The following is a 13,830-nucleotide window of genomic DNA, read 5'->3' on the forward strand; positions in this document are numbered from 1 at the left end:
AACCACGACGACACACTTGCGGCTCTCTGTCATGAGACACGACGTGGATAATGACATCGTGGTTGAGTACGCGCGAAAAGAGAATTAAAGGGGCGGAGGGTAAGGAGGTACGGCACGAAGAAGAAGCGCAAGCAGAACTCGTAGCGACGACATAGCGAACGTAAGGAGATGTAGGAGATGAAAGAGAAGAAGGAGAATGAGAAGGGAGAGGAGGATTAGAGCTAGAGCTCTACCCTACCCCAACTTCTAGGGACGATGTGTATTCGGCAGGATTTGGTCGTGTGAACAGGACTGTCTGGCATCGATCGACCCCGGTCGGAGTGAGGTTTTGCAGGGAGGAAAGAGGAGAGGTCGAGGGGAAGTCCGACCGAGGTGGATGGAGGTGGAGGGTTGGGCGAGCCTACCCCAACCTCTTCTCCAAGAGGCCGCCGCGTATCGTATCGACGACCTCTACTACTACTCGTCCTCGTACTCCCATGTTACCCTACGTCATCCCTTTCCTTTTCTGCTTTCCCGCAGTCCCTTTCGCGCGCCACCACCTCTTCCCTTCCACTCTCTCATTCCCTTTTCCGCCTCGCACCACGCCTGTAGGATATTTTTAAGGAAAATTGACCGATTCTTTGACTACCTCCTTCCAGCCGCTTTCCTCTTTGTCTCCTTTATCTTCGCCTCTGTTCCTTCGTTCGTCCTTTCTTTTCCTCGTCGACTTGTCCTTTCGCGGCTTTCTACTTTCGTCCTTCGGTTCGTTTATCTTTTCTATATGTCGTCTAGTTGTCTCTTGCTTCCTCGCCCGTCCGTTTTTGTACCTCATAGGCGATGCTTTTTATAATTCTCTTCCAGCGGCTCCATAACAAATACATTTATCTGCGAAATCAAATTTTTCCGTCATTCAAAGAGATCCTCCGGCGTTTATATTTAGTCTCCATCCTCCACTCTTGCGTTGCCCGCCTCTTCAGTTACCGCTCTGTCTGATCCTTTCCTTCTTTATACATCGTTTGGGTATAACCGCCTCGGGCTCCAACTATTTACATATTATGTACAACCAGCCCTCATCCTCGTTCCTCGAAAGGGTAGGAGCGTTCGCCTCGCTAAATTTCCCCGTCGCGTTAACGGTTGATACGATAAAAATCGTTTTGATTCTAGTCGACATGGTCTCATTACAAACGTACTTCTTAAAACCACTGTACAGTGCCGTATTCAAGATACACCCATCCCATGTACGGTTGTCTTATTGTCGAAACGAAAGAACCACTTAGAAGGAGACAAAACGCAACAATTTTCAGAACAACATCCTCGTCCGTTTAAATTCCCCCATGACTTTCTTCTTTCTTTCTCCCCAACGATTCATATAAATTTTTTCTTTTCTTTTTTGCTCCTCTCGTTTCACGATTCTCCACGTTCTCTCTTTGCTTTCATTCGTTTTTGTGCACACGCTTTTGCCGAATCCTCTGCTCTTTCGAAGATATAAACGCTGTCAGATCCTGTCTATTTATTGCGTTGCAAGCATCGGCCCAACGTCGTTCTTCGACCTGCAAATCTGTCTCTCTTTTTGCAAGCTCAGAGATAGGTACCTCCCTCTTAATCTTTTTCTCTGCGCCGCGTATTCCCTTTTACCTCTTTCCTTTTCGTTTCTTCTGCCTCTTTCCTTCCTCTCTCTCTCTCACACACATTCGCTCGTTCGTTTCTAGAAGGTACCCACTCGCTCCATTTCTGTATGCATTATTCAGGACATATACAGTGGAACGGTTCGTGACGGGCTAACTGGCGTACCACCGGAAGTTAGGCAAACGAGTCCTGAGTAGCCGTGGATCGTCGCGACTTCGCGGATACACCGTCTACCGATTCTCAACGCCTTTTCCACAGTGTTTTACTACCGTAACTTCGTAAAGCTTTCAAAACTTTTCTTACAGAAAGCAGGAATTATCATCGTTCTTTACTTACACCACACTGCGGTACTAACGGCAGCATTTCGATCGAACGTTCTCCGTGTCTATTTGTCGAATTCGATAGAGGAACGTGATTAGAATACACCATGTCGCGTCTCACAGATTTATTCTCGCTTTTAAGACACTCTCCGCTGTCCTCATCGAGAGACACTCTTTCATCCGTATCATGGCAGCAGGAAAGGATGAGTGTATTGTGGTGTGTAGGTGCCGGTGTTCGACATGCGTGTCGTGTTCCTCGTCGTTCTTTTTTTTTTTTTCTTCGTTCACGCGGGATCCTGTCTGGAATACCTACGTAAGAGGATATGCCGTCGTCTCGTTTGCTCGGAACACGCCGCATACGCTCAGCTTGCGTATATTCTTTCCTTGCCTCCGAGACTCGAACCTTCTTGCTCCGAGACGATGTCTGGCCGGGGATATTGGAAGTAGATACGTCTTCATTGACGCATTAATTGGAGGAGCTTGCTTTTCGAAAAGTATCGAGTTCCTGTCGTCTTAAACTTTTTTCACCTTCGTACTCGATAGGTCAATTTTTACTTTGTTCCTCCGAAAGATCGCAAACGATTTTCGACCGTGGAAACGAAAGGATCGGACAGTGTACATCTCTTGGGGATTTTTCTGCTAGAAAATCGTAGTACGGAGAACGCGTTCAAGTATGTATATTCAAGTATAACGAAGGGGTCCTCTCGATTACACGCATCGTTTATAATTCGATACGTGGAGGATGATCGGTGGAATCGAGCACGAAGGCTATCGAAAATCTCGTTTTACTAGAACAGCCTGCTGGATCCTCGGACAGTGGAAGGTATATACAAGGATTTCAGGAGCAGGACAGGGCCCCGTTGTGCGTATCTTGGACCCGATGGCCCCGAAAACCGGTTCCGTCTGGATTTCACGTGACACGCGTTTCTCCTTTTTCGGGGATCTAAAGGAATACGAGCCTCGCGAATATATAAACTGTATTGCATTACGATTACAAACGTCATTATTGTCCGTGTCGTAAACAACAATTATAAGCGTCATAAACGTATTACGTCCGTCACAGACACGTTCAATTCAGTGCGCTCTCGCTTACACGGGATCTGCGTACGAACGCTAGACATGGTCCTTTCCCTACGTAATACGTACGACGTTACGCTCCTATCGCGATATTTAACCGTTTCGAAGCTCGCTTCTTTCTTTCTTGCTTTATCTTTCTCCTTCGAGGACGAATAGGTGCTCAAGGTGGCAGAAAGGAAGCCAGGGGTTGAGAGAATGTTGAGACGCAGAGCGATGAACAAGAAAGAGACAGGGGTTTCTCGAAATTCGCTGGAGAAGCTTCTTTTCATGTCTCAGTAATCACGGCCGGAAGCTGTAAATGTTCACGCCTCGAATCGACCCCCTTTTAATTTCTGCTCGGCTGCTTCGGAATTGATAAAAATTCTACGTCACACGCAGGATGAGCACACCGAGTGGCGCGTTAATGTACCAAAGGGAGGCGTGGACGGCGTGGTTAATAACGAAATTTATAAATTCAGTAAGTGCAACGCCGCTCGCTTGCTCGTTTTGCCCCCCTCACTTTCGCGCGAAAACTTCCACCGGATTTCTCGCCTCTCAACGTGTTCACCGTGTGCATATTGCCACGCAGCTCGTTCGACGAAACGTGGGGCGAATCATTCAAGGTCGCAGCTAGCATCGCCCAAGGTCAACGTCTAGATTTCCCCGAGTTAGTTCGCTGCGCCGGGTCAATGTACGGATTACTCAAGGTCAACGGCTGTCTAGCTCGGGTCAATGGCCTCCAGTCTCAAGGCCAATGTCCGGATTATTCGAGGTCAACCAAGGGGAGAACCGCAAGATACGAAGAAGAAATATCCTAGCATACTACCGGACAGTTCGTTCGATCAATAGATTCTGCGAACGAGACTCCCCTTTCCTTCTTCTCCACGAATCGTTCGAAAGACAATTCGAGTCATCTGTCTCGACCGAACGGTCGCGAAACGATCGTTCGAAAGGGAGAGCCAGGAGGACAGGCAAAATTCAATTTGTCCAGGTAAATATCGCACTTGGCGAATTTGAAAATTTTCGTTAATACGGAAACGACGAGACATTGAGCGAGTAGATAACAAAGAGATTTAACAGAGGGGCAACGGCGAAGTTCGTGATAGCGAAGATGTCGTGGAATGGAGACGATACAAGAGAAAACTTGGAAAAGAAGTTGAAAATTTCGGAGGTTCCAGGTACCATGAAGAAATGAGATGAGAAGCAAGAGAAGGAAAGAAGAAATGGCGCTGGTGCAGAGAGAAGGACGACGCGGCGAGAGCATAGAAAGACGTAAGAGAGAGGTAGCAGCAACGGGAGTAGGAAGTGTCGGACGAGGAGGAGGAGGAGGTGGTGGAAGAGGAGGAGGAAATAATAACGACCCCGACGTCGCAGTGCCGCAGAAAGGTTGACGACCCGATGCCAGGCTACGCCCTCTCTCCCCTTGCTGCCCTACCATCCCTTCTCCATCGTCCTCTGCAACCATCATCCCCCTTGCAGCAGCTACCACCACCGCCCTCGGCATCCCCCACTCGTCTAAACCATCCACCTGGTACTGCACGTCGTAAGCGCATAGCGTACGTACGCCAGAGCCATCCACCCCCGTCATCCCTCTCTCTGTACGTCGTCGCCACCACCACTACCACCACCACCACCACCACCACCACCATCATCACCCTACGACCGTCTGGCCAGGGTCGGGGTCATTGAACGTCTATAAAGATTTTGACTCCGCGTTACTGCTACTGCTGCTGTGCCGGCGTCGTTGCCGCCACCGCTGTTACGGAAGCGGAGAGCCACGGAGTACGCCCTTTTGTAAGGTGTGTAACGCAATCTGTTGTACTGTAAGAACACGTTTTCGACTCTTCTGTTGTAATTCGAGCGGAACGATCGATATCGAAATTATAGAATTATCCGATTTTCGTGAAACTGTCGCAGCTAGCTAGAGAGCAACGATTCGAGGGACGATGAACGTTCAGTGTCCCTGGAATTTCGAGAACCTGGCTGAGGAGATGAATGCGCTGCAAGTATTTCAGGAACAATATCGAGTTACGTAGGAAGAACGAGTTTAGCGAAGGAAGATAAAGCTCGTTCCAAATTTTCTAAGAAGGCGGGCGAACAAATGTCGACGTGGAAAATACGTCAAGTATCAAAAAAAGGTCGAGGTACCCTCTGATAGAAGGATGAGAATTTTGCAGAGGCGAGAAGAACGAAAGAGACAGGCGTAAACGTTTGCGTGGAGCTAGAGGAAATTTTCGTCACCCTTCCTCCCTTAGTGAAAAGGAGTGGGAAGGTGTAGATTGGCGCGTCTTGCCAGGGTCAGAGGTCATTGAACGTCGGTAAAGATTTCGACTCCGGCGATGCTGTTCCGCAGTAAATAGGCGTGCGTAGCGCACGACGCTCTCCCACCGACATCCTGGCCAACCAGACCAGGAGTGCTCGGGTAAAGAGGGGTCACGGATACGAGACACCCTCTTCGCAATACACACCCTCGTTCGTATAATCCCTACAGACTACGTGAATGCCATTACGGGCCTAGTAAACCACAAAATAAAAACAAAAGTAATCTTCTCCTCCTGAATATTAATTTTTACGATCATCGCGGATATCTTATTCGCTTTGGAGTTGCGATTCTTAAGTTATGTCCTTAATGAATGACGTCTACTTTAAAATGTATCAAAATTTCCATTTTCCCGAATAGTTTTAGTGCCTGCGACGAGACATAGTAATGGATAGGAAAGAAAAAGTCGAGGTACGTCATATTTTGGTGTATCACTGATCAAAAGAAGAGTACAATGGCGAGATAAAACGTCACATTGTAATAGGCTAAACGATTTTAATATCAACCATGATGGTCGTACGATAGAGACGCCTACCACGTAAACGTGGGCACCGTTTACGCAAGTGCTAACAGACACAAGTAAAAACAACAGACACCATCGTTCATGCACAGTCGCGCACGTACAAGCACGTGCTCGGCATTAATATCACCGTTGGTAACTTGTCGCTACGAGATCCGTGCTAATAAGAAACGCCCCGAGAACTTTTCTTTCATACCTCGCTTGATTTTATTTTTTAACAGCATCGAATACAATCAGCAAATGCACGGTTCATTGGCATTCTTCGCTTTCGCTACATCGCAACGTCTCTCGTTTGAATTTAGTAATCCGTCGTTTGCACAATTCGTATTGGAAAATAATATCTTAAACTGATAAATGATTTATGAAAATATTTGTCCAGTGTTTCACAACAAGAAGACGCTTGTATCATTCGTTCTCCTACAACTTACTTTATAATTTAACGCGTATTGCGCAAATGTTAATTAAAATCCACGTCGAAAGATATTATTTGATTGGTTGTTTACCGTGAATGTTAGCATTAAAAAATGTATGTTATGGTCAAGAGTCCTTCCTTCTTAAATATATCGCTTTATTTTTATTTAATCACATAAAGTAAAAAACTCACCTTGCTGAAGTAACCGACGGTGTGACAACCTTCGGAATCGCCAATAGTCATCACGTAGAAGAGAAAAGGTTCGACGTCGTAGTACAGAGTCTTGTGGTCCAAGAAAAATTTTGCCAGCAAGCAAAGATTTTGACAGTACTGTTTATAGCGTTTCCCGTCAACTTCCCACACACCTATTTTGTCCTTTCTGTGTACAGAGAATGAAACACAGAATATATAAAAATGAGACAAGAGAAAATTTATAAATTTAATGTACAACGCTTGCGTTAGTTATACTTATTTACTAACCTGTACACTTCATGACCGGGCGGATGTCTCCATAAACATTTCTCTCGGTGCCTCCTTAGAACTTGACGACTTTTTGCGTATCGCAAGCAGTATTCACATAAATAAAGTTTTGGAGCGCGACTAAACTCCTCCGGATATGGACTTTGGTACCATACCTCCATCTCCCATTTTCCCATCTCGATAACTCGCGTGCCGCCACCATTTCTGCCTTCGCCATCATAATCTAATTCTTTCAATTCTTTCTCCTATAAGAAAAAACATTGTATAATTCGTATATGTAGAAAGTAGAATAGAAAGTAGTATGTTCCAACTTACAATCTTTTCACTAGCGATTGCTTGCGCTTCCATAAACAATTTTAAATCGTATTCTGGTGTTAGATTCGTTAAACGTGGTTGACGATCTTTCTCGTTTCCTTGAAGTTCGCAACTGCTATCGCTTTCGTTTCCATCGCCAGTGTTTCCCTTCCACTTGTTTCTCATTTCCCGCACTTTCAGCTGATAATTGCGCTGTTCTGTTGTTTGGTGTAAACCTTTCGGAGACTTCTTCGCCAAACATGCTACGGCCTTTTTCCTCTCTTCTTCTCTTTTTTTTCTGTCTTTATAAAATTCTCTGCAAAGAAAACAGAAAAAGACTGCTTACTTTCTAATGCACCGGTAGAGCATGTTTATTATATCCCAATTAAATCTCACTTACGCGCAAGCTTGTGGCGTAGTGTTATGGTACAAAGGACATGCTTCTAAAGTGAAATGCGAATCGAGCTTTCCGGAAAGATGACCCCGAGAATCGCATGTTGGCGCTAGGGGACATTCTCTCTCCTTATTTACGCGTGTACGACCATAATTGCCTTGTCCAGATCTTCCGCTAATAGCGTTCGCCGTACTACTATTCTGTGATATTCTGTTGGACCCGGACGAGTGTCTGGCAGCGGTACTAGGGCCGGCACGTTTCACAGGTGATTTGCTGGCACTCCTCTTGCTCTCAGCTACTCTCGATAAATCACACCGGATCAGGGGAATTTGCAGGATACGTTTACACGCTACCGTTTCCGTACCTGAGAACCATACTGCCGCCGTAAGCAAAATGACTGTATCTGCATCTTAGGATACCTTGGACATGCTTTTTTGTATACGAAATGTTTATCCCATCGACCAGAGGATTCCTACGAGCCACATATATGTCCAATCCATCCATCCAGAACCGCAAATACTGCATTTTTGTGTTAAGGAGGCAGCATAGAGTCCTAAATCCACCGCCTGCAGAAAATTCTCTACCCGCCTCTTTTCAAGATACTCATGCTAAGAATTCTGACTTTATCCAATTAACTAATCGAAATGTATTTAGAAATATTTACTACGAGAGAACGGTGGTACTACAGTAACGATCTACCTATACATATTGAAATTCGCAATAAGGTTGCTGTAAAAGATTGGTAGGAGGAACTGAACTTGTGAAGAGAGAAAATACGAAAACGGTTAATTAATCTAATTTCTAAAGCAACGTTGTCCAGTACAAATCGATACAGGAAAAAACAAACCAAAACTAATACATACTCAGGATATGCAACTAATTATACTAGTAACGAGTAAAACATGTTAGACAGTATTTAAAAAGTATCAATTCTTTAAATGAAAACATAACACATAAAGAGATAGGAAGGAAATATAAGCTTAGTAATGAAATATCGCATTCGATAGCCTATTATACAAAATATATATACAAAATATATTCGTACCTGTATCAGATTCCGAGTCGCTGGCCGCTTTTGTTTGAAGATGAAGAAACTTGCTACCTTTCCGAGTCTGGAGCTTCCGTTTGCCTTTACTTGTTGCTTTCGTAGCACCCGTTTCTCCATGCTCATCCATCTCTTTTTCACTAGCGGACGCGTCGGCTTCATCTTCACTCTTTATTGTACCTACAAAGAAGCAAAAAAACACATTCTGTTTATTTATAAAAAATGATCACAGTTAATAACATCAACTGTTAGTTACCTTGTCGTTTCGTACACTTTTGTGGTTTTACAGGAGCGACTGTTGCTGAAGGTCGCTTTGGTGGAACATTTGTGGTAGCACAAATTGTGGTACTTGGCTGAGTATCTTTTTTCTTCACTTGTGGCTGTGGGCTTGCAACGCTTTCTGACGATTCAGAGTCAGTGCTGCTATCTGTCGAGCCTGAGGAACCTGATCCTGCAGAACAACTCTTTGAACTTGCGGAGCTATCTGACTTTTGTGATTGTGTAGCCTTGGTTAATAAACCTAACACAATAAAATAATTAATTGGAAATTATTAATGATATTAATGATTGTATATGTTATGAAATGATGTCACATTTACGTACTAGGTCTATTTGGAGCAACTGTTTTCTGTTTTGCGTCATTTGGTTTTGATTTAGATTGCTGACTTTTTGGATATTTTGCAGAACTATTTATAGGTTTAGCTGAATTAGCTTTTGTTGGAATACCACTGTCACTTTCACTACTATTTTCAGGGCTGAATATGCTTTTTTTTTTCAATTTCTTTTGTACAGGCTCCGAAATTGTTTTTGTGGATTTATCAGGAACTTTCCCATTAGTACTTGTAGAGGCTGTCGAAAAAGTATATTATTAATTATTGAACGAAACTAAAGTTGCTTTAAATAAATGATTTTAAATATATATATTCTTACTACAAGGCTTGTTTGGCTTGTTAGCAACTGATTTAGGATTTGGTACATTTTTTTGTTGACTTGTAGTAGCTATTGATTTAGTAGGTGGTCTCTGTTGTTTAACAACAGGTGCTACTGTAGCAGTTGCTTTTGGTTTAGCTGGCGGTTTTCTCTTTGCTGTTGTTGTTTTTACTTTGCTTGGCGATTCTTCTGATTCTGAAGAATATACTACAGGTCTATTCTTTGGTGGTACCCTTTCTTTGTTTTTATTTTCTATAGATGGAGCAGTAACTGTATCAGTTTTGGATTTGCCATGCCTATTAGGAGGGAGTGTTGTTTTCTTCTTTGTCCTTTCTGTATCAGATGCTTTTTGACTATTAGCAGAACTGCTAGAATTTTCTGAATCGGATGAACTAGATTCACTGCCTGAACTTGAAGAACTACTGGATGAAGAACCAGAACTTGTTGTTGAGGTGGATTCTGAACTAGTGGCCTATCATTAATAATAATAACATATACATTAATTCAGATTTGTATGTAATATAAACTACCAAGTCAAAATGATTGTATAACCTATACAAGATATATATACCTTCCATTTTGGAGTCATTTCTATAGTGCTATCTCTTAAATAAGCAACAAACGGTATTTAACATCATTTCTGCAATAATATCTGTACACCTCCCAGACATGTACGGAAGAATTATTTACAATAAACTTGATTAAAGCAACAAACCTACCATTTTATATTTTGGCTTACGCATAACAAACTCACACATACTAACGCATATCATATATCACAGTTCTGCGCACAAGTAATATGATCTTAGGGCTAGTTTAAAAATGATAGAACTGTTTTGTTCTTCCCTTTCTCTTTGTATGTTTTAGCTGATTTGCAAGTCATTGCAGAAATAACTTTTATTGAATGTTGAGGTTTAAATATCTCAAATTATTTCTTAAATTTTAAGAAAATGAAAAAGATGAGTAGTTTTTAAGATCGTAAGATGTATGTTCCTTGCTATATTTTACATAATTCGTGATTCACCCATGGAGTATAGATGGCGCTTTCATCGAATATTCCAAACTCCAAACGCATCTCTTCATGACGTAGAAGAGTACCGGTGTATGTTCTTTGATTTTGCGTTTTTAAATTAGATCCAAAAAGGACATAAACTGAAATTATAACAATGACGGCATTCGAAGGTAAATATGCCTATTGGGCATATTTCTGGCGTTGTAATTATATAAGAAAAATCATAATTATAGATGTTGCTTATGAAATTGTCAAAATGTTTTATATATGAACATTTTATTTTAGAAATGGGTGTTTTACCCGAAATTGCGAAAGCAGTTGACGAAATGGAGTGGACGTAAGTAAAATAAAATTATATCATGCGTATGAAAGGAAATATTAAATACCATCAAATACCTTTACACAGATTGCCAACTGATGTTCAAGCTGAGGCAGTTCCACTAATTTTGGGTGGTGGAGATGTGTTAATGGCTGCAGAAACTGGCAGTGGAAAAACTGGCGCCTTTTGTCTACCAGTTTTGCAAATTGTCTGGGAAACTTTTAAGGATCTAGAGTCTGGTAAAACGGGCAAGACCTCGAGCAATAATGGACATCAGCAACATTGTACATTCTTTTTCATATTCATTATAACGTGTTCATTCTTTTATTTAATGTTGTTATAATTATTTACAGCTTCACATTGGTTGTTAAGTTTATTTGATAGAGGTAGAGCATTAGCTGTGACTCCGGATGGTTTGCGATGCCAGAGTCGTGAACAGAAAGAATGGCATGGCTGTAGAGCAAACAAAGGAATTCATGGAAAAGACAAATACTTCTTTGAAGCTATAGTAACTGATGAAGGATTATGTCGTGTAGGCTGGTCTACATCTCAAGTAATTCTCATGAATTTTTGTTAGCTTTTCAAAAATGATGTTGTCAAAAAGTTATAAATATTACTGCATTTATGATATAGGCTTCACTGGATTTAGGAACAGATAAATTTGGTTTTGGATATGGTGGTACTGGCAAAAAATCAAATGCAAAACAATTTGACAATTATGGAAAGGCTTTTGGAATGCATGATGTTGTTGGATGTCTTCTGAATTTATCAAAGGGTGAAATTAGCTTTACATTGAATGGTGTGGATCTGGGTCCAGCATTTACTCTGAATGCACAACAAAAATCACAGACTTTTTACCCAGCTGTAGTATTGAAAAATGCAGAAATGTCATTCAATTTTGGAGCACAGCCATTTAAGTATCCCCCTCCAAATGATTATATAGCTGTTGCTTCAGCTCCTAAGGAAGTTATAAATGAGAATCCTATAAACAGTAGCCAAACTCATAAGGAAAATGGCAAGCCTAAATGCAATGCCCCTCAAGCTATAATCATGGAACCTTCGAGAGAACTTGCTGAACAAACATATAATCAAATTCAAAAAGTAAGATATCAGTAATGATTAATCCCAAAATACTTTTTTGCTTAAAATATTTAATACATAAAATGATATCTCTATATAGTTTAAAAAACATTTGAAAGATCCAGTCATTAGAGAATTGTTAGTTATTGGAGGAGTTAGCGTAAAAGAACAAATTGCTACATTAAATTCTGGTGTGGATATAGTAGTTGGAACACCAGGCCGTTTAGAAGATTTAATACAAGGTGGCTACTTGTCCTTAACACATTGCAGGTACTTTGCAATGCGTTTTATGCTAAATTTATCAAGATAACGGTTGTTATAGTATAGTTCTTTTAGGTTTTTCATTTTGGATGAAGCCGATGGTTTATTGAAACAAGGCTACACGGAATTAATCGATCGTTTGCACAGACAGATACCAAAAATTACATCAGATGGGAAAAGATTACAAATGATCGTTTGTTCTGCCACACTGCATGCATTTGAAGTTAAAAAAATGGCGGTAGTTATTTATAATGCCATTCGTATTTTTATGCAATATCTTGTAAAAAATATATATAAGAAATAAATTTACTTTGCTTAGGAACGTTTGATGCACTTTCCAACGTGGGTAGACTTGAAAGGTGAAGATGCAGTTCCCGAAACAGTACACCATGTTGTTGTAATAATCGATCCACAGAAAGATAAATCTTGGCATAACTTAAGGAAACATATAGAAACTGACGGTATTCATAGCAGGGATAACATAAGACCTGGAAATAACAATCCTGGTATGTTTCAAGTTAAATAAACTCGTATAATTTTGTAATTCCTCTGTCGTTAATTATATGATTAAATGTTTTTCATAGAGACACTCTCAGAGGCTGTGAAAATACTAAAAGGTGAATACTGTATTCGTGCCATTAAAGAACACAACATGGACAGAGCTATAATTTTCTGTAGAACTAAATTAGACTGCGATAACTTGGAACGATATTTGAAACAATCTGGTGGAAACCAATTTTCATGCGTATGTCTCCATGGTGATAGAAAGCCTGCGGAACGCAAATCTAATTTAGAGAAGTTCAAAAGGCAGGAAGTAAAGTTCTTGATTTGTACCGATGTCGCAGCTAGAGGTTTAGATATTTCGGGATTACCTTTTAGTACGTAATCTTCACTAACTTTTAACAAATTCGTTTGTAATTATGGTTTGCTTATATAATTTTTTTCTAGTGATTAATATGACCCTACCTGACGAGAAATCCAACTACGTACATCGCATAGGTAGAGTCGGTAGAGCTGAACGAATGGGTCTAGCAATTTCATTAGTTAGTAAAGTTCCTGAAAAAGTATGGTATCACGGCGAATGGTGTCCTTCTCGTGGAAGAAACTGTTACAATACTAATCTTACTGATAAGGGTGGTTGTTGCATTTGGTACAACGAACCGAACGTAAGATTTGATATAACGTAACATACTTAGCTTTTTCTGACATTCGATATTGCTAACGTCATTTTTTCAGTACTTGGCTGAAATTGAGGATCATTTAAATGTCACGATTCAACAAGTCGATGCAGATATAAAAGTTCCATTAAATGATTTCGATGGGAAAGTTGTATACGGAGAAAAGAAAGCAGCCATGGGTATGTAAATTTTGTGTTCGTGTTGTAATGTGAATTATATCGAATATTTATAATTTTTTAGGTTCGAATTACCAAAATCATGTACAGCAAATGGCGCCCTACGTGAACGAATTATCTTCTTTGGAATCAAAAACACAACTTTTATATTTGAAGAGGCATATGATAAAAACGAGCTAAAATACTTTTAAATGCTAATACGTAATCATATGAGAATCTACGTTTACTAAGTTTCTCTACCTTTGAATATTATATTTCAATATGCTATACTAGTGTTTGAATAGTCTCCTAATATTTATAAACGTAGTGTACTTCTAAATGTAATATATAAATTTGTTACAAGTAATATAACATCTTAGTTCTCGTAACAATGTGTCTCGACATTTATTTCATAATTAACTATTAATGAAGTATTCTTGATATATCAT

The 13,830-nt window shown here is 40.8% G+C and overlaps 2 protein-coding genes across 6 annotated transcripts in view; one reads left to right on the forward strand and one right to left on the reverse strand.

Moving 5' to 3' along the window:
- The window catches only part of LOC122567016 (histone acetyltransferase KAT7), a 22,732-nt gene extending 12,408 nt beyond the window's left edge, over nucleotides 1-10,324 (reverse strand). For 2 of the 5 annotated variants that reach the window (XM_043725073.1, XM_043725074.1), the window contains exons 1-9: nucleotides 9,948-10,324; nucleotides 9,377-9,848; nucleotides 9,050-9,295; nucleotides 8,703-8,966; nucleotides 8,447-8,626; nucleotides 7,408-7,777; nucleotides 7,029-7,323; nucleotides 6,714-6,958; nucleotides 6,426-6,612 (exon numbers count right to left, since the gene is read on the reverse strand). In XM_043725073.1, the coding sequence (XP_043581008.1) occupies nucleotides 6,426-6,612; nucleotides 6,714-6,958; nucleotides 7,029-7,323; nucleotides 7,408-7,777; nucleotides 8,447-8,626; nucleotides 8,703-8,966; nucleotides 9,050-9,295; nucleotides 9,377-9,848; nucleotides 9,948-9,965 (2,277 nt within the window). In that variant the 5' untranslated portion in view covers nucleotides 9,966-10,324. The remainder of the gene's footprint in view (nucleotides 1-6,425; nucleotides 6,613-6,713; nucleotides 6,959-7,028; nucleotides 7,324-7,407; nucleotides 7,778-8,446; nucleotides 8,627-8,702; nucleotides 8,967-9,049; nucleotides 9,296-9,376; nucleotides 9,849-9,947) is intronic. The other 3 variants (XM_043725069.1, XM_043725070.1, XM_043725072.1) reach the window with 3 other exon arrangements.
- Nucleotides 10,325-10,402: 78 nt separating this feature from the next.
- Nucleotides 10,403-13,773, forward strand: LOC122567020 (ATP-dependent RNA helicase Ddx1). The gene is made up of 12 exons (XM_043725082.1): nucleotides 10,403-10,558; nucleotides 10,674-10,725; nucleotides 10,795-10,991; nucleotides 11,061-11,260; nucleotides 11,341-11,808; nucleotides 11,888-12,057; nucleotides 12,124-12,286; nucleotides 12,368-12,554; nucleotides 12,633-12,926; nucleotides 12,997-13,214; nucleotides 13,285-13,405; nucleotides 13,467-13,773. Exons 1-12 carry the CDS (start codon nucleotides 10,543-10,545, stop codon nucleotides 13,580-13,582), a joined length of 2,202 nt encoding a protein of 733 aa, XP_043581017.1. The 5' UTR covers nucleotides 10,403-10,542; the 3' UTR covers nucleotides 13,583-13,773.
- The last annotated feature ends 57 nt before the right edge of the window (nucleotides 13,774-13,830 follow it).

This window comes from Bombus pyrosoma, linkage group LG4 (genome assembly GCF_014825855.1).
Source record: "Bombus pyrosoma isolate SC7728 linkage group LG4, ASM1482585v1, whole genome shotgun sequence".
Classification (NCBI taxonomy): domain Eukaryota; kingdom Metazoa; phylum Arthropoda; class Insecta; order Hymenoptera; family Apidae; genus Bombus; species Bombus pyrosoma.